The sequence below is a fragment of the Ochotona princeps genome, chromosome 12 (assembly GCF_030435755.1).
Source record: "Ochotona princeps isolate mOchPri1 chromosome 12, mOchPri1.hap1, whole genome shotgun sequence".
Lineage (NCBI taxonomy): Eukaryota > Metazoa > Chordata > Mammalia > Lagomorpha > Ochotonidae > Ochotona > Ochotona princeps.
The window spans coordinates 61,278,569-61,306,187 of NC_080843.1; the positions used below are offsets into that span (position 1 = coordinate 61,278,569).

A 27,619-nucleotide genomic window follows, 5' to 3' on the forward strand; every position below is an offset into this window, starting at 1 on the left:
ATTTTTTATTCTGTATATTGTATGATAATTTTTCTTGTTTGATGTTCTATTTTTCTAACAGTTTTTCCCCCCTTGGAGTTTCTTAGATTTAAGATTCCAATGCTAATTGCCAACCAGGTTGGCTCCTCCTGTCTAATATTTTGTTTCCAAAAGGACAAGCAGGTGTCATATGTCACCTATTTTAAAAAATGTGAAACTCCTCCGTATCCCTTTCTGCTGACCACACTGTACATTGACCATGTCCCATTGTGCTTTCCATGGCAAAAAAAAAAAAGCAAAAAGGAAAAAAAGGCAAGCCGTCTTGGGCTGCATTATCTCATGCTTCCGCAACTTTAATAAATTCCATCTCTGCCTTCCGTGTGCTCGCTGTGCTCTTGGGAATTCTGACAACGTGGCCACACATCCCCCACGGAAACTTCCAGATCCTGCTCAGCTCTCCCTGATCCCCAACACCTGATGGCTTTCACTGCCTGGTCTCAGTGTTCCTGCAGTAACTGGAGGTGAAAGGAGGAGGAAGGAGAGGAGTTCTCATTTGAACCATGAGCCTCAGGCAGGGACCTTGCTTGCTTGGGTTTGGGACCGCCCCCAGGAGAAGCCGGTGGGCACCTGCTTGGGTCTAGGGCAGCCGGTTTCGGCCTGCAGAATGAGGCGGATGGGGCTGAACTAGAGACCTGACACTCCCTAGAAAAAGGAAGTGAGTTTTACGTGTGTGTGTGTGAGGAGTTGGGGGTTGTGGCAAGAGGTTGTTGGCGTCCGGTGGGCTTTCATTCCCAGACACTGGAGCAGCAAGTAGATACGCTGTCTGGGTGATAAGCTTTAGCTCATGAGTTTTTTTTCTCACCATAGAGGAAATTGAGGCAAACGCCCAGGGAGGCCAACTAAACTGTTTTCCAGGCGTGCATGCTCACGCTGCACGTCCCTCGGGAGAGCGCGTGCAGGGTGACACAGCCAAGGGATGTGCAGGTTTGTCAGGGACGCAGGAGCAGCAGTGGACCGTTCAGTTCCCTACCCCTGAGAGCGATTACCTAAGTTAGACTGCAGGGAGGCGGGAGCCAGAGGCCAGCACACAGCAGGCCTGCTTGGCAAAGCAGCCCGGGTTACCCCAGGGGTCCGAGAATCAAGACATGAAAAGGGGCACACCTTGTTCCTGGATGTTCTTGTGCGTCTGGTCAGGGCGCGAGGTGGCTCCTGCGTCCCGCGACGCTACACCGCCACCGGGCGGCGGCAGTGCGGTTGTGCAGGCAACTCAAAAATCGCTGCCTGCTTTTCCAAGCCTTCCAGCCTGAGCTCTACCAGTCTAGGAGCAACTTGTTCTCCCAGTTTGTCTAGGAGATACTTGGGGCAGATTATCTTAGCTGAGAGCAGGGGCGTCTGCGTTGAACTATGCAGGCTGGAGCGATTCCCCACACCTGCAAATCTGTCTCCAGCACTGGTCTTGACTCATGCACCCGTCCCATTTCCTCCTCTGCCCAACCGGCAACTGGCACCACCAGCGAAGTTCTACAGGATCGGGCCTGTTTGCCAAGATGTGCCAGGTAGCCATTTAAAGCAATGTAGAGTCGCAAGAAGGCTTTGGGAATCAAACAGGCAATAACTGCTTTTGGATTGCGGCGTTGAGCCAGGAACTCAGCCCCCAGCCTCGGTAACCTGGGTGCAAAGGAGAAGCCACTTGGTACAGCGGGAACTGGCTGGACAGTCTGCAGCCCAGGTCCCGGAGAAGGCTGGCCACAGGCTGAGCCACGTGCTCAAAGCTGCAGTGTTGATGCCTAGGGGGGTCAGCAGCTCTCTGCTGGGTGTTGGTGGGGAAAGGGCATGCACCCCATGTGTTGATGCTGGGCTTCTCACTGCATAGGGTTCCTCCTCAACCCTGCCAAGGAGATAGCCTACGTTTCCCATGTAGGACAGGGCAGATGGCCCAGGTGCCTCAGCACGGAGGTGGTGACTGACTCGGTCTTTAGGCTTGCGGGGGGAGGAAGGGTCTGCACAGTGGCCATAGGATTCGGCCTCCAGGCGGAGGGTTGGCCCAGATCTGATTTCCTGCAGGTGTCTCCTTGTTTTCTGCCTGCGTGGAGAGTGGCAAAATGATGGGAGGTGGCTGCCACAGAGTGGAGGGCTGAATGGACTGAAGCAGGTTGAAAGTAACAGGTGGATGCTGTCAATCATCTGGGCAGGATGGAGGATCCAGAGGGAACTCTGCAGTACTTCCCTTGGGGTCCAGAGAGCACTGGACATGTGTCATACACAGCCTGATGCCCAGTGACCACCAGGGCCACTCCCATGCACCCTGCAAAACTATAAAGGGAACTGGGGTCCCTCTGTGACCCCAAAAGCACCAGGCACCTGCAGAACATTACAGGGTTGAGCTGGCCAGCTGCCTGCACTGGCAGTGGAATAATGGGAGTAGCGCTCTCAGGCAAAAACAGGTGAAAAAATTTTTGAAATCTATGCATCATGTATTATTTTAATAATATGCATTTCCAGGAATTTTTCAAAGACCCTTCAAAATGCACAGATTTCAAAATTTTCAAAACCAAATGAAAACATTTCGCTTCCATTTTCCATGAACTTTTTGTAGCACCAAGGTCTGAGTTGGACACCTGTGTCCTTCTAACCCACACTGTCCTCCTACCTTGCCTGGTGGAGCAGAGCTGCTGGTTTCACAAGTACAAGTCTCCAACTGCCTGAAGACTCAGTACGTCTAGGCTGACGACCTTGGTGACAATAGGTGCCCTTGGCGTAACACACAGAAAGGAACCCAACCTACACACACACACACACACACACCACTACCCTCCCTTTACCTCCCCTGCCTGGGGACCCCCAGCCTGAGAGGGGCAACTCTCCAGTTACATCAAGTGCATATCACAGCAAGTCCCTCAAGTTCATTTTAATCAGCTTGAAACACAAGTATGCAACACAGACATGGAAGGGGAAGTCGGAGGAATGTGGTGACCCCATTCAACTCACCCAGAGTGCCAGCCCTCCCGCGCCCCGCCCCCTCACTCCCACCCCCACCCATTGGTGCAGCTGGGGCAAGGGGTGCAGGACAGCCCAATGGCCATGCCTCCCAATGGCCACGGGAGGCGCTGTTTGCTGGGTCATTTCCTTCTGCAGCAGGTGGGACTGCGCAGAGCCCCAGCCTTGGATGGAGACAGAGGCTGACTTCCAAGCCGAGACAAGCCCAAATCCTGATCGTGTATGTGTACGTGTGTTTGTAGAGGGGGAGGATATCCAGGAAGGAGGTGCAACAGCTGCTGCCCCATGTGTTGCAAGAATAGAAACGACTCAGGTGAGAGGAGTTATACGTGATGGGTGTCCATGAAGAACAAAAACAAAACTGGGGTCACATGGAACTCAGCTCCAACCCAAGGTCAGGGCTGTTGAGGGCAGAGCTCTAGTCCACTGGGTAGGATGAGGGATCACCTAGTGCTACCATCGCTACCACTGGCACCGCACGGCCTAACACACAGCACCACACTCTAACACCACAGGGAGGTTCTGTATCGCTGGGTAACGGCGTGGAGCAGGCACAGCTATGTGAGCACTTCCTAATTCAGACAGCGAAGCTGCAGCCCAGCTACCAGCTGTGTGCAGCCCGTGCCTGCTAAGAGAATAAATAATTGTGTATTCAGCCAACGTGGCGTGATCTCTACTCTAACAGGATGCCCAACTCAGTATCATAGAATCATGCAGAGCCACGAAGGCAAAAAGAAAGATTTCTCTGCTAGCTATCTACCATGTATGGCCCCGATGGACGTGACCTCTGCAGGTCTGATAGCACCAAGAGGGGTCCGAGGCCAGGAAGCCCCACTTGGAACCAAGTCACCAGCACAGGTGTCCAGCAACACCCTTTGGGTGGCTTCCTGCTTCCTGTCCTCTGATGCTGACCCCTGTTTAGGTCCTCTTGGCCCTGAATACGTAGGGTAGGTTGAGTGGGGGTGGCCTTAGGAAGAAGGTACAGGGTCTTTGTCAGGTACAGGAGACAGACATCACCACCACACTGTCAGGATTACTCTCACATGTGCATCATGGTCCTAACCTTGCACACTACAACGTGAATACCTTCCACATTCTAACTACCTACTGCCCAGCTCGATGCCAGTCGTCCAGTGGCAAGTCCCGGGGCTGGCGGTGTCCATGGGCTCCCTGGTCTGGGGAGAAGCCTCCCAGCCTGAGTTGGGACCAACAGAAAAGATGGCTGATTTCCAAGTTGTGTGGTGACCTAACACAACTTGGAACTGGTTCCCCAGGACAGAAAGGTGGGTTGTTCTGGAAGCCTCTGCTAGAACCCCCTGAGCCATCTTCCTGTTGCAGGAATGGAGCTTGCGTGAGTAAACTGAATTGCAGTGGGGAGATGACCTATGCAATAAATCTGAGGGTGGATTTGCAGAGAACTGACCCCATTCAGCATCGCCTCAGGGCAGACAAGACAGAATGCTGGAGTGCTGTCCTTACTCAGCCTGGCCAACACAGGGATGCTCTCGGCCAGGCTTCCTCCACCAGGACGGTCCAGGAATGGTCTTGGTCATCTCCAAACTCACACCTTGAAGATCACCTTCTCCTACCATGCCCAGAGGGTGCAATTCTGAGATGCCATTGAGGAAAAAAAGCAAAACTTGTGTTTACAAGAGTGTAGATGAGTCACTGTCTTGAGTGCCACCTGCGGAGCTGCAGAGTCCCTTGGCTTGCCCACTGCTGTCCCTTATCTACTCACAGCAGGTGAACTTATCATGGAAACCTGTGAATGGCGTAAGAGTGAACTCACAGCACGCCGAGTTAGAGGCAGCTGATTGTTCCAACAGCAGTCACCGTGCAGTCACTGTGCGCTGGTGTTTACGTTAAATAGTGTAGTACCACTCGGTGGTAGTTTGAAAGGCGCTTTTTTTTTAAACCGTATTTTCTTTTGGGTAGAAATACTCCTGGGAAACTCGATAGAAATGCATTTTCATTTCCCAATAATTCTTAGGCACAAGTTAGAAAACTGCTGACCTTCAATAAAATATGTCAGCACTTCATGTTATAAAAAATGCAATTGAGAACCGTCGCATGTGCATATCCGTGTATGTAAATACACACACACGGGTGCAGTACGCAAGGATGATTCAATGTATATCGAAAATTGAGCTCTTCATAACTAACCTGAAATTCTGCAGTGAAAGGTCGCTCGAGAACAATTGGAGTTGTCTTTCTTTTGGCTCTAACTGTGGTAAACGGATTGCACATCAGACTACTCTTTACATCTTCCTATATGCCAACACCAGGAGTCTTACACGGGGCGGGTTCGGGAGGACGCTGCCTAGAATGCAATGCTGCAGCTGACGAGCATGCACGCAGGGCCTGCTCCGGGGCGGGGGAGGGGCCCGACACTGGGTCTGTCCACGCACAGGGTGGACTGGAAGCCGGTGCTCCCCTACGCTGTGTGGTGACGTCATCTGGGCGTCGTGCTGATTCTGGCTGGAGAGGAGGGCCCCGAGGAGGAGCCCCGGTAAATCGGAGACGTGGGGGAGAGTTTAATGGGACTGGTGGGATCCCCGGTTTGGAGCTTCCAAAGGAGTTCTTCGTTGGTTCGGCTCAGCCTCTTCTTCTCCTGGGTCTCCTTCTCCACATACTCCTGGAGGTTGGCGTTCTCCTCCGACAGTTGCCTGCACCGGGGAGAAGGATTGTCAACAGCACGCAAGGCACGCTTGCGCAGGGCTGAGGACAGCACCGAGGCAGGAGCTGGCCCCAGGCCCCCCAGGGAAACCAATGCTGCTTCTCCTGCCCTACCCCCCATCACCTCCCACAGTCAGGGGTATCCAGTCTCTCAACTAACATCCCAGCGAGCCCTCTATCTGGTCAGGGGAGGTGCTGCTTGTCCAGGAGACAGAGGCTGCAGTGCAGGGAGGGAGGCCAGTGGCTGTGCCACCCCCACGGCAGCTAGGGATGCCTTCTCCCCAGCCTCTGCTTCTCTCTGCTTCCCCTGCAGTGGACATGTGGGTCTTTAAGTTTTTCTGCCTGCAGCACCCATGGGTGCAGAAGTACAGGGACCCAAGCTCTGTGGGCTGTCTCTTGAGCATCCATCCGCCAGAGCAAGAGCACACAGGAAGCATTCAGTTAATGCTTGCAGATCAGAGATGTGAAAAGAAAATCATTTGCTACATTTGGGCCTTCTGAGCTTTAGCTTTGCTCCATTTCTTCCAAAAAAGTAAAAATGGTAGCGCCTTTGAGAAGGCACAAGAATCAGCACCAGCACATTTGGCAGCTGCACAGACCAGGCCCCAGGAAAATCACCCTCTGGGATGTCAGGGACACCTGCAGGGGACACCACTGCAGGGAGTGGAGGTGGGCAGGGGGAGCTGGCTGCCCATGCCTGGGGCTTGGGGTTAGAGGGTCAAGGGCAACGACACCTGTACCCTCAGCAGAAAACATTGCATCAGATGTGGGTGCAGCGGGCGTAGGAGTGTGTATGCATGCGAAGGCAAATGTTTGAATGTGAGCGCATGTTTGTGAGTAAGGGTAAGTGTGCAAGTATGAGGGCATGTGACATCAGTCATTGATGAGAGTGACCACATACAAGTGTGAGGTGTGGGCATGTCAGAGTCCAGGTGAGTGTGCAGTGCCTCTGTGTGTGTGTGTGTGTGTGTGTGCTCACAGGGTGGCATGTCATGCAAGTGGGGTTGCATTCTGTAGAGCCGGCAAAGTTCTGGCTGAGCCGCCTCTGCCAACGTGGACTAAATGATTTCTAGCGGGCTGAAGAAGCCCAGAGTCTGTTCTTTCGTCTACTCTTAGCTGTGGACAGGAGTGGCTTTTGCCTGCTTCCCCGGAAATTAGGGCACCCCAAGGACAGGAAGGACCGACTGGATTTCTAGAAACGTGGGATGTCTCTCAGCCATGGTTCTCTCTGGCTTGAGGACATCCATTAGACATCTCTTTCCTAAACTCTTCCAAAAAAAAAGTTTGAGTGCTGTTGGGGACCAGACCACCTGCTGGGCAGCTGCCACTCATCTGTCCCCAGATGGGGCTCCCTGCTGATCCCAGGGTGACCTTTTGCTCTTCAGGAGCTACTGGAGTCAAAGAGAGACTTGCGGGGAGGTCTCAGAGCTCAGAGTGAGGGAGAGGCAGTCAGCAGCAAAGGCACGCTGGGGGCGGCACCTGGCGTGGCATCAGCCCAGAGGCCACCTGCCCACCTGGTGACAACCGTGTTCTGGTCGATCCTTGCTTTGAGGTCTTCGTTCTGCTGCTGCAGCACCTGGATCTTTTCCTCCAGGATGATGTTCTTTTCCACCTAGAGAGGACACAGTGTTAGCAGGATCCCAGCCAGGATGTGAGGTGAGCAGGAAGACAGTGCCCTTGGCCTCTGGACTATGAGGGAATGCCACAAGGCCAAAGGCAGTGTCTTTGTGGCGCACAACATCACAGAAGGGGGATGTGACCGAGTTTTTTCTTTTAGACAAAATGAGATACAAAATGCCAGAGTGTGTTATAGGCAACAAAGGATTTAAAAAATAAACAAATGCTATAACCGTGTGTGTGTGTGTGTGTGTGTGTGTGTGTGTGTGTGTGTGTAGTAGCTTTCTTTCTAAATAGAGTACTTCCTACAGTGTCCCCGGTCCTTGCCATTGTCAGAGATGAGCCACCACCAGCGGCAGGAACTAGTGTGATGAGTGAATCTCAAAGTCCCAACTATGCCGCCTCAGTGCCCCGTGCCACAGCTGCAGGGCCTTCACTTTTCACACACCTTGGAATTAACAGAGGGACAGAAATATAAATAATGTGGAAGCATGGTGAGGCCAAAAGAAGCTAAGAACCCAAAGTCCCAAACCAACTTGGCACGTTAGAAAGTCTCTCCCTCCTTCCCTACCATGTAGGCTCTTCTCTCTGCCAGTGTGTCCCTGAGAGCCTGCAAGCTGGTTCAAGTGCAATTCCTCTCCAAGACGAATTTAAAAAACAAATAATTTGTTTTAAAGATTTATCTCTTTGTGGGCCTGGCGCAGCACCCTAGTGGCTAAAGTTCTTGCCTTATATGTGCCAAGATCCCATATGGGTGCCAGTTTGTGTCACAGTCACTCCACTTCCCACTCAGCTCCCTTCTTGGGGCCACTTGGAGAGAGGCATGTTGCCAGGCTCTCTCTCTTAGCATGCCTTGCTAAGATCAGTCATTTCCAGGAAACAAGGAGTGGACAAACAGGTTCTCTTGTGCCTGCAAGGGTTGCTGGGATGTAAAAGTCATGCATCCCTACAGAAACCTTGAAACAGGAATGCTGAGGGGGACTTGGTGTAACTGGACCAGCCAGGAGGAGAAAGAGGAGAACGGGGAGGAGAAGGGCAATGGCTGGTTGCTATTTGAGAGGTTGTCCCGATTCTGGGAGGGCGGTGTGGTGAGTTCAGGAAAAGCAGGCCTGGTCAGCCTGGGAAGTTCTGGAAGGTGCCAAGTGACCCATGTTATCCAGGGTGTTGGTGACAGACACAGCCCAGTCTACTTCCCCCAATAACTGAAAAAGCACCTGACTAGCCAGAGGTGTTTGTAAAAAGGGACAAAACAGCCAGCATAGTGAGTATTCCATGGCTGGCACCTGGCCTGGATCAACCAGCTGCCGAGAGCAGCTCCGAGCCAGATGGGCACCTGAGGAACTGGGTGAGATGATCAACTCCTGGAACAGCACATTAAAGACTTCCTGACTCAAAAGGGGCCCAAAACACTCTTTCAGTCTCATACATATGATGTGTGTGAACACACATGCCCAAAGAAAAAGCTCCAGAAAGTGTGAACCGTGACAGAAATGGAATGGTAAATTTTTAAATAATTTTTGTGCATCTAATAATTTCATGTAATATACATTTGAATATTTCCCTGATAGTAGTTAAAGGTTATTTTGAAAACCAGGAAAAAAAGTCAGGACTATCTGATACCCTTGGGCCAGCTTCCACAATGACATGCTCTCTGTGGAAGCAGGCATCACTCCTGGGCACCTTCTCTGCCCCTAGCCCTTGCTGGGGCCTTGTGCCTAAGGGTAGGAGCTAAAGCCCCAGGTGTACTGGCCCCCTTTGCTGGTTCTGCAGTAGCCAGGCAGGAGAGCTAAGGTGGAAAGTTTTGGTGAGGGGGTTTTGGTGTAGACCAAGTGTGTGTGTGTGTGTGTGTCCCTCTACCCTGAAATGCCTGTGTTGAAATTTTGGCTCCCAAAGGTGATGATGTTATTGAGAGGCAGAGCTTTGGGGAGGTGAATTGGCCCTAAATAGGAGTAGTACTCACAGCAAATGAGCCCCAGGCCGTCCTGCTGCCTCCAGTGTGCAGACCCTGGGCATCTGCCTGGACACAGCAGTGGTGGCACTGGTCTCTCCCCAGGCCTGCATCTCACGTGTGTCACGTGGCTCCTGCTGGCACCTGTTGCCTAGCCCGGCTATCAAACTGTGTCCAGTGCCTGGTATATCAGTGACATTCCAGGGGGCTGGTCATCACATACTGTCCCAAGGGACATCATGCTTTTACAGGAAAACCAGAGAAGGGCAGATCAACATCAGGAGTTGGACTCAAGTGAGACCACCACCATGATGTCTTCTCAGACACCCTGGTTTTCTGAGATTGTCCTTGGGGCTCAGCTAGACTCTTGATGGGGAAGAGTAAACACTGAGCAGGACAGGGACATGCCTGGCTGAACAGGGGTTCCTGAGATCCAATGATGTCAGTGATGATGGTGAGGAGGCATGGCCTCCACCAGCCCTCTCCTCACCAACCCCTGAGCGAACAGACTAGCTCACCAGCTTCTCCAGCTCAAGGATCTTCTTCTCCTGCTGGTGGATTTGCTGATTCTTCATCTCCAACACCTGCTTCAGGCTCTTCATATCCTCCTCCAAGTGCTGATAGGGGGCCAGTGCGATCTACAGAGGCAGGGCAACAAGTTGATGGCTGGGGTCCCCCCACCCTCCAGTATGAACCCAGGCCATGAATCGGGCTAAATCCAGCCCTTGGTAACAAGTTTTCCCAATAGGCAGCTACAGCTTTCTGATCTAGGGGGAGGGGGGAGGGAAAGGCATCTCTCTCCCTTCCTCTAGGTACCCTCCTAAAAGCCCAGCTTGCTGGGAGGGCATTGAGACATGGCCATAACCCACTGGAGAGTCTGAACACTCGTGGAAGGAGTGAACTGGTTGCTGGCTTTCACCACTCTCACAGGCACAGGAGTTTGCCTGGGTTTGCATCCCAGCCTGGATCCTGATTCCAGCTCCCTGCTAATGCACAGTGTCGGGGCAGGGGCAATGGGGGCAGGGGCAATGGGCAAAGGTTCAGCCACAGTCTCTGCTACCACCTGCATGGGACACTCAGATTGAATTCCCAGCTCTTGCCTTTGGCCAGGCTGTCTTGGCTGCTGTGGGCACTTGGGGCATGGGAGCTCTATCCGTTTCTATCCCTCTGGAATAAATTTAAAAAATAAAGAAAATACAAGAGTAACCTTCAGTCAGACTGCCTGATTCATCAGGACCCACCTGTGCCCATGAAGAGACCAGGACCTACCTGTGTCCCTGCTCCATGCACAGGACAAGGGCAAGGCAGTTTAAAAAGTAAGAAAGTCATTTTGGAAAAGGACATGCTAGAGGAAGGTTGCCAGATATTGCAAACACAACAGGGGAGTTCTCGTTCAATGTGAATATCTGACAAGCATTTAAAAGAAACAAGTATCACACGGGGCATGCTTATCTTTGAAAACTCACTTATCTGTAAATCAAATGGACTTGGTGTGTCATGGGCATTTTACCTGGCAACCTTGTCCTAGGGGGAGGAGCGCATGTCAACCTTAATGGAAAACAATTGCTCACATCACAAATCACACTTCAGCCTGTGTCCTGGCTGCTCTGAGCAGCTCAGAGGGAATGGGGCCCAGTGTGGTGACAGCCAGGAGCTCAGGGGCCTGGGTTGGCAAAAAGAACAGGTGCCTGGAGATACCGCAGCTGCAGTGTCTCAGGGGAGGGGTGATGACGATGAGAGTTTAGGCAGGCCATGGCCAGCTGTCACTTGGGCAGTGGCACAGCATGAGAACCCTGTCCAGGGCAGAGGATGCCGTGACTGGTGGGGCTGGGAGGCTGGGAGAGCCCGGACTACCTCCAGTTGCTGCTCTGTGTTTTTCCTTAAAGCCTCCTCAAAGCGCCGGGCACGATCCCGCAGGGACTGGCTCTGGAAGGTGAGGGTGTCCACCTGGTCCTGTAAGAAATAACACAAGATGCCCACAAGGATCCCCTGTGTACACACAGCACTACCTCGGTGTCTGGGGTGGTGGGGTCTCCCATAGGTACTGATGACCCTATGGCTGGCCCTTGCTTGGAGCCCAGTCCTGAACAGATGTGAAAGTGCTGCCAGAGAATTTTTATACCAAGGATCTTAGAATCAGGAGAAGGGGCTCAGTAGCTAAATCCTAGCCTTGCACTCACTGGGATCCCATACGGTTACCGGTTCGTGTGCCGGCTGCTCCACTCCTCATCCAGCTCCTTGCTTATGGCCCAAAGCCTTGAGACCCTGCACCCGTGTGGAGGACCCAGAAAAAGCTCCTGGCTTCGGATCAGCTCAGCTTTGGCTGTTGCAGCTACCTGGGGAGTAACCAGTGGACAGAAGATCTTTGTCTCCCAACCAGGACAGGAAGGACCATAGCTACGTAGAAGAAAGGGACACCTGCACTTGGCAATATAGCTCATCCAGGAATCTCCTCCACCTCCCGCTTCTCTCTCTGCCTTGCAACTCCTAACACTACCACCAAAACACTCGAGTTTTGAGTCAGCACTAAGTCCTTGACTCCTTCATGTCTTCCCTGGCCCCATGCTCCACTGTCCCCACTGTGCATTCAGGCTACTCTTTTGAATGCGCATCTGAGAGTCCCTCACCTGAACCCTCATCATCCTCAGGTGCACTACAGCCACTTCAACCCAGTCCTCCAACCAGTCTCACCTTCCCAGGCCCAGTCCTCCAACCAGTATTTCTGTTGGCACCACATCCTTCTGCCAGCTCCCTCTCCTTCACAGTTCATGCATGGGCCCCCTTGCCTTTGTGGCTTCAAGGCTGGTGCTATATCCCCAGTGTGAGCCAGGCCAAGGTCTCATCCTCCCTGCTAGACCCCAGGCCCTGCTTGAAAGGCTGAGAGTGACCCTGAGCTCTGTTCTCAGCTCTCAAGACACACCTGGCTATGTGCCTCTTGTCACCTGGCACACAAAGGATGCTCACGGGTGACTTCCCCTGGCACCCAGGGAGAGACCCAGGCCCCAGTGCCAAGGGATCCAGGGTCCTCCACACACCACCACCATCATCTGACCTCCAGGGGCTGGGACTGGGCACCCTGTGAATTGCTTTGGGGAGAGGAATGGCCCCATCCTGCAGCACAGCAGCAGTGGGCGCTGGGTCTCTTGGGACTCCACTTAAGAACATTGTAGTGAATAATGCCTGACTGCTTTCTTCATGTGGGCAGAGGCTCTGAATTTGCAAACTTGTCAAGGCCAGCTCCTTCTCTTCCCTCCTCCCTTACCTCCTAACTCCTTTCATTTCATTGTTAAGAATAGAAGTCCCCACGGGTCCATAAGTGCAAATGCTGGTGCATTGGGCCCATAGAGGTGTTGGTGAAACCTGGTCCCAACATGGAGGTGCACCGCTTGGCTGCTTCCAGCTTCAGGAGGTGATTATGACCATGTCCCCCAAGGCTCCTACACCAACCCTTGACAGAGCTGTTGGAGGAAGCCTTTCTCTTAAGTCTCTTCCCTTCCGTTAAAAAGCAGAGCAATGAAGTCTCATGAGCACTGACACCCAAGGATCTAGACTACCAAGCCAAGTATTCTTGTCTTGTTCACCATTATTCAGAACAGACTGACAGAGAACAGAATGGAGCTGTGGCAATTAGAAGAGGCTCTTTTTCTACTTGCATGGGTTCCTACTTGTCAGGCCAAGAGGCACAGAGATCTTTCTGCTAGTCTCACCCAGTATGCGCCTATCCAAAATCAACAATGGCATGATGGTGGTGGTGACGGTCAAAATGGTATTGGTGATAATGATGTAGAAATAATGGTAATGATGGTAGTGATAATGAAGATAGTTGATGATGATGATGATGGTGGTGGTGGTGATGATGGTGGTGGTGGTGATAGCAATAGTAAAGATGGTAAAAATTAAATAACAGAGCTTCTAACTATTAAATAGCAATAGCTGCTACCTATATGCTCTTCACTCATGAATCCCCTTAATCTTCTCATACTTTGAGAAACGCACTGAGCAAACTGAGGTGAAAAGGGCACATTGGGGAGATTTAAAGTCAACGCTCAAATCTCTAACCACCACATGAGTGTCTCCCGCTGCCAGAAAAACCCAAGGAGGTTGCACTGAGCAAGTCCACACTCCTTGCACCAAATAATCTTCAGTGCAAGTGGATTCTGCTGTGTGGAGAGCTGAACTAAGAAACGTGTGGGATTCATGTTCTTATGGTAGAGTGAAGACTCAGGCCCACAACAAAATTCTTGCTTCCTTTGGTTTTGGCTTGGGTGTAGTGTTGCATGGCTGTATGTGGCCATCACATTCCGGGATAAGAGATTGTGCAGTGTTTGGTGCCAGGCGTGGATGCATAAGGGAGGTAGCTTGGGTTGAATGATAAGGGATGGGCATAGGTACATCACACGCCTGGCCACAGATGGTGGTGGGCTGGCGGCTGGAGGTGGCCTATTTTAAAATGTTTAGATGCTACACTTAACAGCACACTCCCAAGTCTTCGGCTGTTTCCTAGACAGGGCAGGCTCTGTGAAATGCACATTATCAGGGCACAGAGAACCATCATGAAGCTAACTTTCTACTTATACTGGTATACTTGTAGCTGACAGGGACAAGAGGTTTCCAAAAAATCCAAGGAAAATGCACATTATGAAAAAAAATGCATGAATTTCAAACATGTTTTACAACCCCCCAAACCCCAATCTTTCCCTTCCACTTTCCATGAACTATCTGAATACCCTCTTATGGGAATTCCACAATTTCCAGTGCTGAGTGCCCCCGGTATTTTTAAAAAAGAATCTTGTTGGGATGAGAACTTCTGCCTGTGGAAAGGGAAGTGGGGCCTGGTCTTTCTCCTGGCTTACTTGGACAGAATGCAGGGTCCTGCCATCTCCCTCAAGAGACCAGGAGCAAGCAGGCCCTCCTCTGCCACAGGAGACCAGCATCTTCCTTAGGAGGGTGTTTTAGATCACACCTGCCTGCAGGTGACAGAAGTCCTTTTGCAATTCCCGGAGCAGGTGAACTCTGTGAACTCCGACTTTGGCCCTGCTTAGAATGCTTCTTTATTAGCCTCACTGCTCCTGGGCTGGCCATGAACCCCCAAAGGTGCTTCTGCCATGCTTAGTACCTATCTGGTTCTTTTGGGGCAGGAGGTGCCCCTCACTATTACTGTCTGTGTCACAGCATCTGAGCAGACAGTAGATGCCTCATTAGTGAACAAGGCATGGCACCTTCACCTCCCACTGTTTATTCGACTCAGGATCAGAGATAGGGGCTGCAGAGGGTGATGGTGATCTGCCACTGCCTGGTATCAGCGAGGAGATGGGCAGGGGTGAGAGTGGGGGTGGACACTAACCTGCAAGGACAGCCGCAGCTTCTCAAAATTTTCCTCTAGCTCTTTCTTCTCAAGCTCATGTGCAGACACCAGTTCTGGAGAGAAGACAGCAAACAGCTCAGTCAATCTTCCTTTTGAGGAAGAAAATGGCAGGCCTAGAGCTGGGACCTGAGGTCAAGAAGCCGCTCCTGCACTGAAAGGTTCCAGCCCCAAAAGACGCTCAGCAGGTAGAAATGGTAAGCGGAGGCCAGCTTGTTGTGCAGGGGAGACAGAAAAGCAAGGAGGCTAGAGAGAAAGAGAGAGGCAGGGAAGCAGAGACAGCACACAGACATACACACACCACACTCACAACCACACATTACACAGACCACACAAAAACACACAACCCAGACATACACACACACAACCTACAGATACATACACACCTCCCATATACACATCCAGACACACCCCACAGACATACATATCATACAGAACCCACAGATACATACGACACACTCATACACACCACATGCACAACCCACATACACACATCATGCACACAAACACAACTCAGATATATACTCTACACTCATATACATACCACACACAACCCAGATACGTACATATTACACATGTATGCACAGCACACACACACAACCCAGATACACACATCACCCCCCCACATCATAAATCACAGACACCATACACCCCACATCATACACATCCCACACACATACATTATACACACAGCCACATCACAAACCACAGACAACACACACACCACACATACCATACAACCTACAGATACGCACACCACATACAGGTACATCACGCATACTACACATTATATACAAATTACACACACATCACAATCAAACCAAATCAGACACATATTCCATACAAACACCATACACAGAATACACATGCCACACAGATATATGCATCACATAGACATACGCACCACACACAGCACACAAAATTATATCACACACATACATAAGACTCATACAATACCTATATCACTCACTGACGACACACAACAGGTATATGCACACATGCACACAGAGATACACACTATCCATATACTACAGACACACCACACACAACACATACATACACAATGTGACACACAGACACCTCACACATCCTACCCATGACACACAAACACAACAGACATACACATCACATACAATACACGCACACACATTGCACTTACACAGCCCACTCACCACATACCACAATGCTATTTATTGACATGCTACACATACATCACTCACACATGTCCAAGTCACATAGATCATGTCACATATACACTTCTATAAACCACACACTATGTACCCCACATATCATACACACACCATGCATATCCCACATGATACACAGACAAACCCTGCACACACGCACACTGACTCCTGCTCTACCACCATCACGGTCAACTCCAAGTCTTTCCTCAAGCACCCACAGGTTCTCCGCCTTTTCCTACCACAAACTGCCTAGTAGTGATGGTTCAGTCCTGACTTCCTTCACCTGCCCCTGCAACCCTACAGGGCAGAATTGGGCTTTGCAGGAGGCTTCTGAGGAGAGCAGAGCTTCGGGCCAACCCAGAATGGTTGGAGTATAGTCAGAGTCAGGGGGGGCAGGACAGAGCTGTGTCTGCAAGGACATCCTGCAGGCCTCAGCCGTATCCTGGGAATCCAAAGACCTGAGGTCTGCTTGGGCCAAGCCTTGTGGGTGAAGGCAGTGGGGCAGACACCAGGCTCATTGTGTGAAGCACATTGGCCGGCAGCACCGTGCGTGTTAGGCAGAGAGATGTGGCACACAGTCATTAAGCAAATGTATCCAGTTCACCTGTGGATGGACGACTCCTATTAGCCGGGTGAGGCCCATCTCATTCAGGCTGCACTTAGAGTTTGTTTGCATGTTATACCGACAGGCAGGAAGGAGCTCATTAATCACCCGGGACCAGCTGCTTCCAGTGGGAGAACCAACAATCATTGTCTCAGCTGGCCTGAGCTGCAATTAAGTCAGGCTTTGTGGTCTGCAGTGACCCAAATCTTTTTAACTAGTGATGGTAAAGGCCACCAAGAAATTCAGCTTGTTAGAGCTAAATTTGCATTTAGGAAAAACATTAATGTTGGTTTGATATGAAACCATGTAGCCTTCTGGTCTTCCTACCTCTGTCTGATAATCACTAAATACTCATTGAAGACAACCCAATGGCAATAGTGTAGTTCTATAGTGCAGTTCTATATTGCTTTAATGCTGTATATGATTTAAAGGCATTAGATGTGGTATATGAGATTTTAGCAGTCAGAAATACATTCTGTGTTTATTTATGTGAAAATCCAGGAACAAACAGCAACAGCGGGCCCTCTGTCCTATTCCCACTCACATTTCCCATTCCCCAAACTAATATCCTGCAGGGAAGGGACAGTCTCCTGGTTTTTCCTCCATGACCCAAAGCTCCCAAAGGAAAAGAAAAGTTGGTATCTTTCCTAAAAACCAAAGAAACCATCACTACTATCTGAGGAATGCATTTTTTGAAAGATTCATTTATTTTTATTTGAAAGGTTTACAGAAAGAAGAAACATTGAGAGATCTTCCATCTCATATGGGATGCTAGCACATCAGGTGGAGGCTCTGCCTACCATGCCACAGCACTGGCCTTACAATGTATTTTTTTTTTCAAGGTCATGGTACTTCATCTCATGCTGAATGCTAAACATTGTCCTTTAAGACCATCGTATTCTCTCTCTCTCCCTCCCCCCCACACACATAAATAGAAATAAAAACCAAACAAGAGGAGGCCTGCACTGCGTATCACTATATTGGTTTTATTTTAAACTCCATTCTGGATTCCAGCTTCCTTTTAATGCAGAATTTAGGAGATAGCAGTGCTGGTTCAAGTGTCTGGATGCTGGGCCCCAAATGGAAAACCCAGTTAGTATTCCTGGCTCCTGGTAGTGGCCTGGCCCAGCCCGGGCCAATGTATTGATGTATGTCTTTCAAAGAAAGTAAATTAGACAGCGATTCTTCAATGTTGCGGCATGCTGAATCATATAGATTCTAGGGTGTTTGAAAAAATTGGGTAGGAGCAGTGCTGTAGTGGGCAAGGCCACCGTCTGTGCAGCCAATACGCCATATGGGCACTGGTTCATGTCCCGACTGCTCCACTTCCCAGCCAGCTCTCTGCTAATGACCTGAAAAGCAGCAGCAGAAGGCCCAAGTCTTTTGGCCCCTGGACCCATGTGGGAGACCCAGAAGAAACACCTGGTCCCTGGCTATGAACTGGCCCAGCTCTAACCATTATGGTCATTTAGGGAGTGAACCAGTGAATGGAGGGTCTCTTTCTCTGTTTCTCACTTCCCTTCTCTCTGTAATTCTGCCTTTCAAGTGAATAAATTAAAAAAAAAAATTCGGGGGTGGGGATATTTGGGTTTTACCCTGGAGCAATTTGCTGAGCATCCCCAAAGGAGACATACACATCAGCACTTCTTTTTTAAAGAAACAACTCCTTACCTGGCTCCAATGTACAGGTTAAGGGTGGGGACTAGAACTCCATCTGTGAGAGCCACTCACAGGACACAGGTAATGCCTCCAGCCAGCTCTCAGGTCACTATGCTCTATGTGGAGAGCAGGGTGCTGAAGCCGCTCCCAGGATTAGGAAAGGCCGTGGCAAGATGGCGGCTGGCCGGAGCCAGGAGGTGGGGATGGTCTCACCAGCAGGTAAACAGGAAGTCATAGGGATAGGCTGATGCCCTCACTGAGATTATGTCATTGCTACTGGCCTATCAGGTAGCGCAAAGTGAACCCAAGGGGTGAAGTGATTGGTGGAGACCAGTATAAAAGCAGCTGCTAAAAGCTATAAGGGGTGGAAGTGGAGAAAGACAAGGAGAAGAACCACTGACGGAACAAGAAGAGCAAGGCAGCAGAGAGGGGCAGGAAGCTAAGGTGTACTGGGAGAAAAAGCAGAGAGGGGTAGAAAAGTGGTACAAAAGCAGTAAGACCTACTGAGAGAAAAGTACGAGAACAAGAACGGGAACAAAAGAGGCAGAGAGGAGAACCAGAACAGGAAAGAGGGGAAAAGCCGGGAACCAGAGAGGGGAACCCGGCAGCGGGAAGGAGGGGAAAAGTCGGGAACCAGGGAGGGGAACCAGGCAGCGGGAAGGAGGTGAAAAGCCGGGAACCAGGGAGGTGAAAAGCCGGGAACCAGGGAGGTGAAAAGCCGTTCCCGGGAAGCCGGCAGCGGGAAGGAGGGGAAAGGAAAGGAAGGGTCTGGTTGCGGGTCTGGCTTTTCCCAGATCCTCAAGAGTGCTCCTTGTGCTTAGTGTTGGCTGTGGATTAGCAACAGCTCTGGCCTTCATACTGCACAGTACATTCGCCACCAGCTCCCAGAGGCAGCAGGCTGGGCATAGCACAGCCTTAAATATCTGGCTGACCCAGAGTAGGGAATGGGGCAGGAGCAGGAGAAACTGAGAAACAAATTGCGCATATTCATGGAAATGCATGCCTGTAAAAAGCTTTTTGCACCAAGGGAAATTGTTGTAAAACTTTACTATGTTGTAATCCTCATAAACCTGTAAGGATTGAAAGACAACGCAAGGTTACTCAAAGGTCATCAGAAAGATCTTGGCTTACACCCACAGTGAGTGTGGTTTAGGGGCAGGGTCTTTGCTTTGGAGGTGCTGGCACTATCTGAAGAACGTTTGTGGGAACAACAGTCACACTGCACCCTGCACTTTGAGCCCTGAAAACAAGGTCAAGCCCAGCATTGCCAGGCCTGCTTTGGAAGAGTGGTCTTGAGCTGGGCTTGGCTGCACATCAGTCATCCAGGGAGCCTTAACCAGCCCTCATGTAATGTCTAGGCTGCAGCCCCATCCAACCATGTTGCACTTGGAGTGGGACGTGGCTGGATTTGGCCTTTTGGTGAAACGCCCAGTGTGACCCTGATACTTGGGCCAGGTTGAGCACAACTGCCTGCGAGGGAAGAACCTTTACCTGAATCCTTGGCTTCCTTCTGTGCATAGGAACCAACTCACAGAAGGCAGCAAGAATGATGGAGTGCAGAGGAGAGGACTAAAGGACAGGAAGGCTCCTTGTCTCTGCGACAGCAAAGGCTGGGATTGCACAGCTCCACCCCTGCTCACAGGGCACCAAGCTGAGCAGCCGTTACCTTGGACTTTGTGGTCATGGTCGTCCTGCAGGATGGCGATGGCAACCGTGTGGTTGCTTTCCATCTCCAGGAGAGCGGCCTCGTGGCTGGCGGTGATATCCTCCACCTGAGGGGGAGTCACAGTTACCGGGTCTGCAGAGAGTTGGGGAGCTGATGTCAGCTACAGCCTGGCCGCACCTTAAACCGAAGATAGTGCAACCAGAGGGAAAGGCCAGGGGACCCCAATGTCAGGGACAGCTCATTTTGCAGAGACGACAGTCCCCCTCAGCCTATTGCCCAGACAGGAAGCTCAGATCAGCTGGGGACAGAGCAGTTCCAGGGTCAGTGAGGGCACTGCAACCACCTGGCTCCTTACAGGAAGATGGGGTCCCAAGAGGGGTGTGGCTGCTGAAGCATCGGTGTGGCACCCTGGGCCCGGATTCTGGGCCATCTATTTCCTCCCATCCCTACTCCATATGGCAATCTCTGAGAAGATAAGCGGTTCTTTCTACAGAATAGTCCTCTGTGGATTCCACAAGCAGTGGGAACCACAGTACACAGATGATGGGGGAACTAGACCCTGTGAAGTCACTTGCTAGATGTTCTTCCACTTCCCTGCCAAATAGTTCCATGCCCATTTTACACAAAAAACCCCAAAGCTAAAATGTAAACTGTTCTTTCCAAAAACAAGTAAACTCCAGCTTTGATAGTGGGGTACAGTTTGGCCCCAAAGATGAGTCTCCCTCAAACAGACCACTGTTACAGGTCTAGCTTAGTGGTTAAGACATTCCATCCTATGTCAGAGTGCCAGGGTTCACTTTATAGCTCTGTTCCTGACTTCAATTTCCTGTTAATGCAGATCCTGGGGCAGGGAGTGGGAGTTGGCAGGTGGCAGCTCAAGTGACTGACAGCCACCTGGACTGAGTTTCCAGATCCTTGCTATCCACGGAGTAAGCCAGCAAATGGAAGCACTCTCCCCCTTGCACGTTCTCTCCCTCTCAAAAATTAAACAACAAAAACACTGCTGTTGCCTCTCCCCTGGCCAGAGGAACAACCAGCACTGAGGACCTTGTTCCTGTCCCCCAGGCAAGGCCACCTGATCTATCCAAGCCAGATGCAAAGGGAAATCTAAAATGTTTCCATTTGGAAAAATAAATCACTGATTTCAAAAGGGAAATAATATTCATGATGGTGCCAGTTGAACCCATACAGAGGATACTATCATGGAAATAAATAGCTATTATTTGAGGTGTATTACAGTTCTGTATTACATAAAAATCTTTCATCAGTTTTTGTGTGATTCTAATTGACTGGGCTCTTACAAACACTGCCAGGAGTACTGGAGATGTATGGAAAGGCCAAGTTCCAGGAGAATCCCACAGGTACCAGGAGGTGGACATGCCCTAATGAGGCATGGTGAACTACATGCTCTTCTGTTTTGCTGGTAAGCATGCCTTTACATCAGTCCAATATATGAAGGATGATGTAGGGGGACTAAATACATCATCGCAGCCTCTCTGGGAAGCCTCTATGAACAGAATCCTGATGTCCCAACTTTCTGCTCATAGTTTTAGAAGAATGTCCAGTACATTTGGAAACTGCATGAATCCATGAGCCAGCATCTGAACATAATAGTCCCTGCTCTTTGGTAAATGAAGTTTCCTGCATCTTCACGGCTTTCAGAAATGCATCTCCAACAAAGGGTGTACCTACCTCAGCCTGTCTGACCTGTCCTGGCATTACTCTCCCAGGATATCTCCTCCTGGCGCCTGCATTCTTCCTAGAACACTGCTTCACCTTTGCGAAGTGGCCAGAACTGCAAACCTGAGAAGGCCTTGAGGCCTTCTGAAGGCATTTGAGGGGATTTAGACAAACCAAGGCAGGGAAAACACAAGATCACTTTCTTATTGCTCTCTACCCTGAAGACAAAAGTCAGTAGACCATTATCAGTCCCTGGCAGCTTCTATGGGTCCCAGGCCGCCGCTGCCTCCTAGAAGCGTCGGTGGGGCCCTTAGAAACGTGCTGGGCCAGTATCTGGACTGTGCCATGGAGGAGGTGTTGAGCTGCCCATCGAATAGTCCTTGTTTGGGAAAGCAGCTGTTTCTGAGACAGGACTCCATTCCTGCAGCTGCTTGCTTGCCATTCAGCCAGGCTGAGTTACAGCAAGGCAAAGGATTAAACAGCCTCTGAGAGGAAATGATGACTTCCTGTAGCCATCTGCAAAATCTGGAGTTCTGACAATTTACCCAGAGAAGATGTACACTTAAAATGGAGAAGCACAGGCTCTGTACAGTCTCCTCCATGCTCATTTAACCCATACCAGATCACTCACATTGGGTCCCATCCCAAATGTGTAATGTCTTCACAGCGAACAAGGCAGAGAGCATCCCCTGTCCAGCATAGCCATGCAGGAGAGCCTTTTTCCTCGCTGTGCTGTCCTGGGGACACCTGCTCATAGCAGCTGCCCAGAGGTGCTCCCTGAGAGCCCAGTCTCACTTCACCCTGTCTGTGTTGTGTTTTTCCCCCCTTTGCAGGCTGTCGTATGGACAGGGGTTGCCATGGGCCAAATCTCCCCTGCACTGCCTCCTCCCAATGATGTAGAGAAAGGGCTTCTGGGACCTCCTGCTATTTGATTCGCAGGTTTCCACAGAGGAGCAGCTGTGAGTCTGCCATATAGTACATGATGATGGACAGCAGGGCCTCTTTGTATCAGGATTAATCACGGCGATGCTAGTCCTGCCTTCTAGTCGAAGGATTTCTGTAGCTCAAGGCAAAAACAATGCCCTGGATGTGAGATAGCACATTAAGCCACAGGGTCTGAGCACGTCCCAGGGAGGTAGAATCGCTGCTACACTTATGGGGCAGAGTCTCTAATGCATCTGGAACAAGCACACATGCCAGTCACAGGATCAGACAAGGCACCATACGGTCTTGGAGGGATGGGGTCTCAGGTGACAGGCCTGATTCTTGAATCCCAGCTCTGCTGCTGCTCATGTCTGGGGAACAAAGGCAGCCAGAAAGGACCACAAGAAGCTGCAGTGCAAGGAACCATATATGTGGCAAGAAGGAAAGCTTGTGTGAGTATAGGGAAAATTGGTTTTGTATGCTGAGAAAGGGAAGGTGTGACAACTGGCTTCTGTTAATAGGTAGCCTGACACAGAAGGCATGGGAACTTGATTAAATAACTATCATTGTACTCTTAAAATAAGAGCTTGGCCATATCAGTGATTCACTAGGAATACAGGATTGCCTCCTCACCTTATGGTTGCTGATTATTATCCAGCCCCTGCTTGATTGACCAAGTGTTTGTACTTCCTGAATGCTCACACCTATGCTTGGATCATCCAGGAGCTTTGAAACCTATCTCTAAGTCAGGCCCCACCCAGCAATCACTTCCTTGCACTGTTGGAGAGCAATCACACAGGTCCTAGACCTTAGTTCTTGCCCAGTATTACAGCTCCCTGGGCACCTGTCTTTGAATCCCCCCAGGAGAACAGGCAAGACCACATGTTATACACCTTGGTGCTGTCACAGCGTCCTGTGAGCAGCAGGTATTCAATCTGTGCTTTGCAGACACACAAGTAAAGGAATAAGTGGCTTTAGCTAATGTAATATATCAAGAAGGGCAGAACTGAGCCCTCGTGGGACCCAGCCCTTCTGAGATAGAACCAGGTGCCACTTCATGACGGGATATGTCCTCAGGCGATGGCTATCACTCCAAGAATCAGAGCAGTTACACAAAGCAAGGTGCTATTTTTAAGATTTATTTTTATTACAAAGTCAGATATACAGAGAGGAGGAAAGACAGAGGAAGATCTTCCGTCCGATGATTCACTCCCCAAGTGAGTGCAACGGCCGGTGCTGTGCCGATCCGAAGCCGGGAACCAGGAACCTCCTCCAGGTCTCCCACGCGGGTGCAGGGTCCCAGTGCTCTGGGCCGTCCTCGACTGCTTTCCCAGGCCACAAGCAGGCAGCTGGATGGGAAGTGGAGCTGCCAGGATTAGAACTGGCGCCCATATGGGATCCTGGGGCATTCAAGGTGAGGACTTTAGCTACTAGGCCACGCCGCCGGGCCCAAGGTGCTATGATTTTACTGAGGGGTGTAAAATCAAGGGTCAGGCCACTCCTCTGAGGCTGGTGCTGGTCAGATCGTATTATGTAGAATCTGCACACATGGGCAGTTAATGGGACTCAGTTCAGCTGGAAACCTCAGGGGCCTCTTTTCTAATGCCTCCCAGACTGCAACCTCAATGGTTGCAAGAAGTGAGAATGTGTTCTCCAGCACCTGCATCTTGTTGATTACATCTTGTTGATCACAGGGTGCGTTCCACCAGTGGACATGGTTCTCTCGGGCAGTGGCCCAATGCTGTGACATCACCATTCAACCTTTGCTCTAGAGGCCTCCTGCATATGCCTGCACATGACCACCTCCCTGCTTTTCCACCTCCTGGCATCTTCATTACTGGCCAGACTTTCAGATCAGAGGTCTTTGAATATACATAGACATGCATACAAAGGCTCCGTGAAGCAAGAGAAGCTGCAGACAGCAGCAGGTGCAAAGAGTGATGTATAAAGCACCACATAAACACAGCACGGGAGGCAAGGTGCTGGTGTTCGCTTCTCATCTCGGCACCTGCAGCCAGCACTGGCCCCAGCCGGTTGTATTTCTCATCTCTACACGATCTCGAGCAGGGAGGTGGTGTCTGATTTTCATGGAGCTCTAGAGAAAGAGAATGACTAACCCGAGACGCTGCTTCATAGATTGAAATGCAAGGAAATGAGACATTTCTTATGGCACCAACAGTACTTTTTGTTATTCTGAAATGTCCCTTGTGTCCTCTGGGAGTCACAATGCCCAGCACGGAAATAGCCTGAGAAGGATGGCCCAAATGTCACTGGTAATGAGGGATCCCTTAGCATTAACTTGGGAGTCCCTGACTCCCCGCTCTCCCTAGGCACTGTATTTGTTTGCAGACACTTGGTCTAGAAGGTGGGCAGCAGGGCATCACAACTTAGCAACACTTCCGAGAGCTGTAAGCAGCAGCTCTCATGAAGGGGGTGCAGTTTGCCGCTTCATTCTGCCTGGCCCTCATGAATGTCATGAGAATGATGGGCAAAGGCATGGGCCATGTGATGGGCCTTACCTGCATGCCTACTGGCAGTCTCTCTGGGAATTCTCTCGTTTTTCCATGACTTAATTTCCTTTAGTAGGACTGCTGGCCTTAGGTGAATCGTCATTCAATCATTCCTTTAACAAAGACATACTTTGCACTTGCTCTTGGGCAGGTATAACTCTAGGTACCAAAGATTTTGCAGAACACCTGGCAGAGAATATTAGTGATGTGTGAAGCCAGAATAAATTCTACTCTGGTGCCATAGCTTAGTAGGTTAAGCCTTGGCCTGTGGCACCAGCATCCTTTACAGGCACCTGTTCGAGTCCTGGCTATTCCATTTTTGATTCAGCTCCCTGCTAACATGCCTAAGCAAGCAGTGAAATACAGCCCAAGTCCTTGGTCCCCTGCACCCACATAGGAGACCCAGAAGAAGCTTGTGACTCCTGGTTTGAAACCAGCCTGGCTTTGGCTGTTGAGGCCCATCTGGGGGAGTAAACCGGTGGCCAGAAGATCCTTCTGTCTCCTCTGTAATTCTGAAACATTTCAATTAACACAAGTAAATGCTTTTGGAAAAACCCCACCCTGGCTTTTCCATGGGTGGCCCTATGAATTCTGGCAAGGTAGTTAGCTTCAGGGATTCCACTTTGTAACCTGTAACACGGCAGTTAAGAGTGGATCCTACCCACTAGGGTGATAGTGAAGATTCCATGGGTCAGTGTGCATAGAAAGAGCTGAAAGCTATGCCAACACATGTTCATTCATTACCACCTCTGCCCTCACAGGACATGCACATAATGACCAATAAAGTACTCTAGTGAAGTGGGTATGATGCTAGAAGGCAACAAGGGCTGAAGAACCACTAAGGCATGGAGGCCATGCATGTGTGCATGTGTGCGTGCAGGGGATAAAAGCCTGGACAGCAGGAAGAGAGGGAGCTAGGTGGTACCTGGAGGAAAATTCTCCCAGATAGAGGGCGTAGCAAGTGTGAAAGCCCTGGGGATGAGCAGGGCAAGCCAGAGGGATTGGGAGGGGGAGGAGGTGTAAGAGGAACAAGAATGAGGTTGTAGAGTGAACTTGATGAACAGCTCTGTAATAAAGCAGGGCTTCTTGCAGTACAGCACTGGCTCCCCAGGCCCACCTGCCTCCTCCATCAGACGCCCTCCAGACTGACCTGCTCCTGGTGCTGGCATCGGATCCTCAGCAGCTGGCCACGGTGCTCCTCCTGCAGGCGTGCCACCTCTGTCTCAAATTGCAGTTGCAGCCGCTGTTCCAGCTCCTGAAGCTCGGCCTGTTGCCGCCAGCCCAACCGTCGCACCTCGTCCTCGAACCGCCGCTCCAGGTCCTCCTTCTCCTTTTGTAGTTTCTCACACTTGGCTGTGCTGAAGGCTGGGCAGAGAGCACAAAGTTGTTCTCAACATGCTGGGGATGTTAGCTCGATGAGACTCAACCCTGAGTATGCCGGGGCTTTCCGTGGGGACTCCACTTGAGGTCAGTGTCAAAGCAGGACATCTCTGGCCCTTACAGACCTGCACAACTCATATAGTGCTTCCCCCTCCTGCAGCATTTATCCCTGTAGGTTGTTGAACTGGAGCCAGAGAGCCCCAGAGACTCACCCACATGATGAAAGGGCTGAGGTTGGACTTTGGCCACCAAGGATCACCCATCTGTGTTAAGAATCCATGAACCAAGGACTTCATTTGACATCTGTTGGGCAGATGTCAAAAATGGCAAACTTTTGGGAAGGACATTCAGGCTGGTGGTGAAGACTGATTAGAATGTCTACATCCTACATCTAAGTTCCTGGGAGAAGTCCTTGTTTTGGCTCCTGATTCCAGCTTCCAGCTAATGCAGATCCTGGGAGCAAGCAGGTGATCACCCAAGCAGCTGGGTCCCTGCCACCCACATGGGTGACCCAGAGTATTCCTGGTTCTTGGCGTTGACCTGGCTATTGTAGACATCTGGGGAGGGAGCCAGTAGATAGGAGTCCTCTCTCTCTCTGCTAGGGGTACCCCAGAGAAGTCGCAACCCTTGAGCCAGAAGCTCAGATTCTAAAACTGTAACAAGGTCACTGGATAGCTTTGCTTGCTGGCAGCCATGGGAGATGGGGATGGGGACCGACATCCGCGATATCAGCCAGGTACCGTGTGTCCTGGCTGCAGTGCAAGTAGAATGTTCTCATAAAAAAGGAGAGGAGTTCCTGTCTTAAGATCTACTGTCACCATCCTCAGGTCCCCCCGGTCTTGCTCTGCCAAGTTGTTCCAGAAGCACCAGCAGGAGGAGGTGTCACTGTGTGCCCTTCCACATTCAGCCCCTCATCACCAAGAAAAAGCTGCAAGCAGGGTGGCAGCTCATGCCAGCAGCCACCTGGCTATGGCTTTAGACATGGCTCCTGCTCCAGGCTCCTATCAGATGTGGCTCCTGCTCTGGGCTCTTATTCCACTCTTGTTTACTTGAACATATGCACTGCTTCATTGTAACTTACACCCAGGGAGGAAGAACATGGGGGATAATCTGGACTAACCCAAAGTAGTTGGAGGTCATGGCAACACCTGAATGTGGAAGCCTGTCCTGCAGAGACAGCTGATTCAAGGGCTTCTTAGCTCTTAAAGAGTTTGATTAGTATGAGGAAGGATCTCAGGATTTTCTTCTGGCAAATGCGCCGTGTCTTCACTAGACATCATACCGGCACCTTGTTGGAATGGGTTGCCTGGCAGTCCAACTTTGTTTCCCATGGACTGTTTAGCTGAGGCCTTCAACTTTCCTCCAGTCCTGAGTCCCTCCTTTCATTGGAGGATTCTGATCTGGCAATACAGCCAGGGAGTGCTGAGGGT

The 27,619-nt window shown here is 50.7% G+C and overlaps 1 protein-coding gene across 3 annotated transcripts in view; it reads right to left on the bottom strand.

The window, feature by feature from the left end:
- Window positions 1-4,818: 4,818 nt before the first annotated feature.
- MTUS2 (microtubule associated scaffold protein 2) overlaps window positions 4,819-27,619 on the bottom strand; it is a 524,310-nt gene continuing 501,509 nt past the window's right edge. For all 3 annotated transcript variants that reach the window (XM_004577560.3, XM_036493410.2, XM_004577561.2), the window contains 7 exons: window positions 25,960-26,174; window positions 19,696-19,801; window positions 14,562-14,635; window positions 11,072-11,170; window positions 9,736-9,855; window positions 7,167-7,264; window positions 4,819-5,642 (listed from right to left, as the gene is read on the bottom strand). In XM_004577560.3, coding sequence (XP_004577617.2) covers window positions 5,429-5,642; window positions 7,167-7,264; window positions 9,736-9,855; window positions 11,072-11,170; window positions 14,562-14,635; window positions 19,696-19,801; window positions 25,960-26,174 — 926 coding nt within the window. In that variant the 3' untranslated portion in view covers window positions 4,819-5,428. The remainder of the gene's footprint in view (window positions 5,643-7,166; window positions 7,265-9,735; window positions 9,856-11,071; window positions 11,171-14,561; window positions 14,636-19,695; window positions 19,802-25,959; window positions 26,175-27,619) is intronic.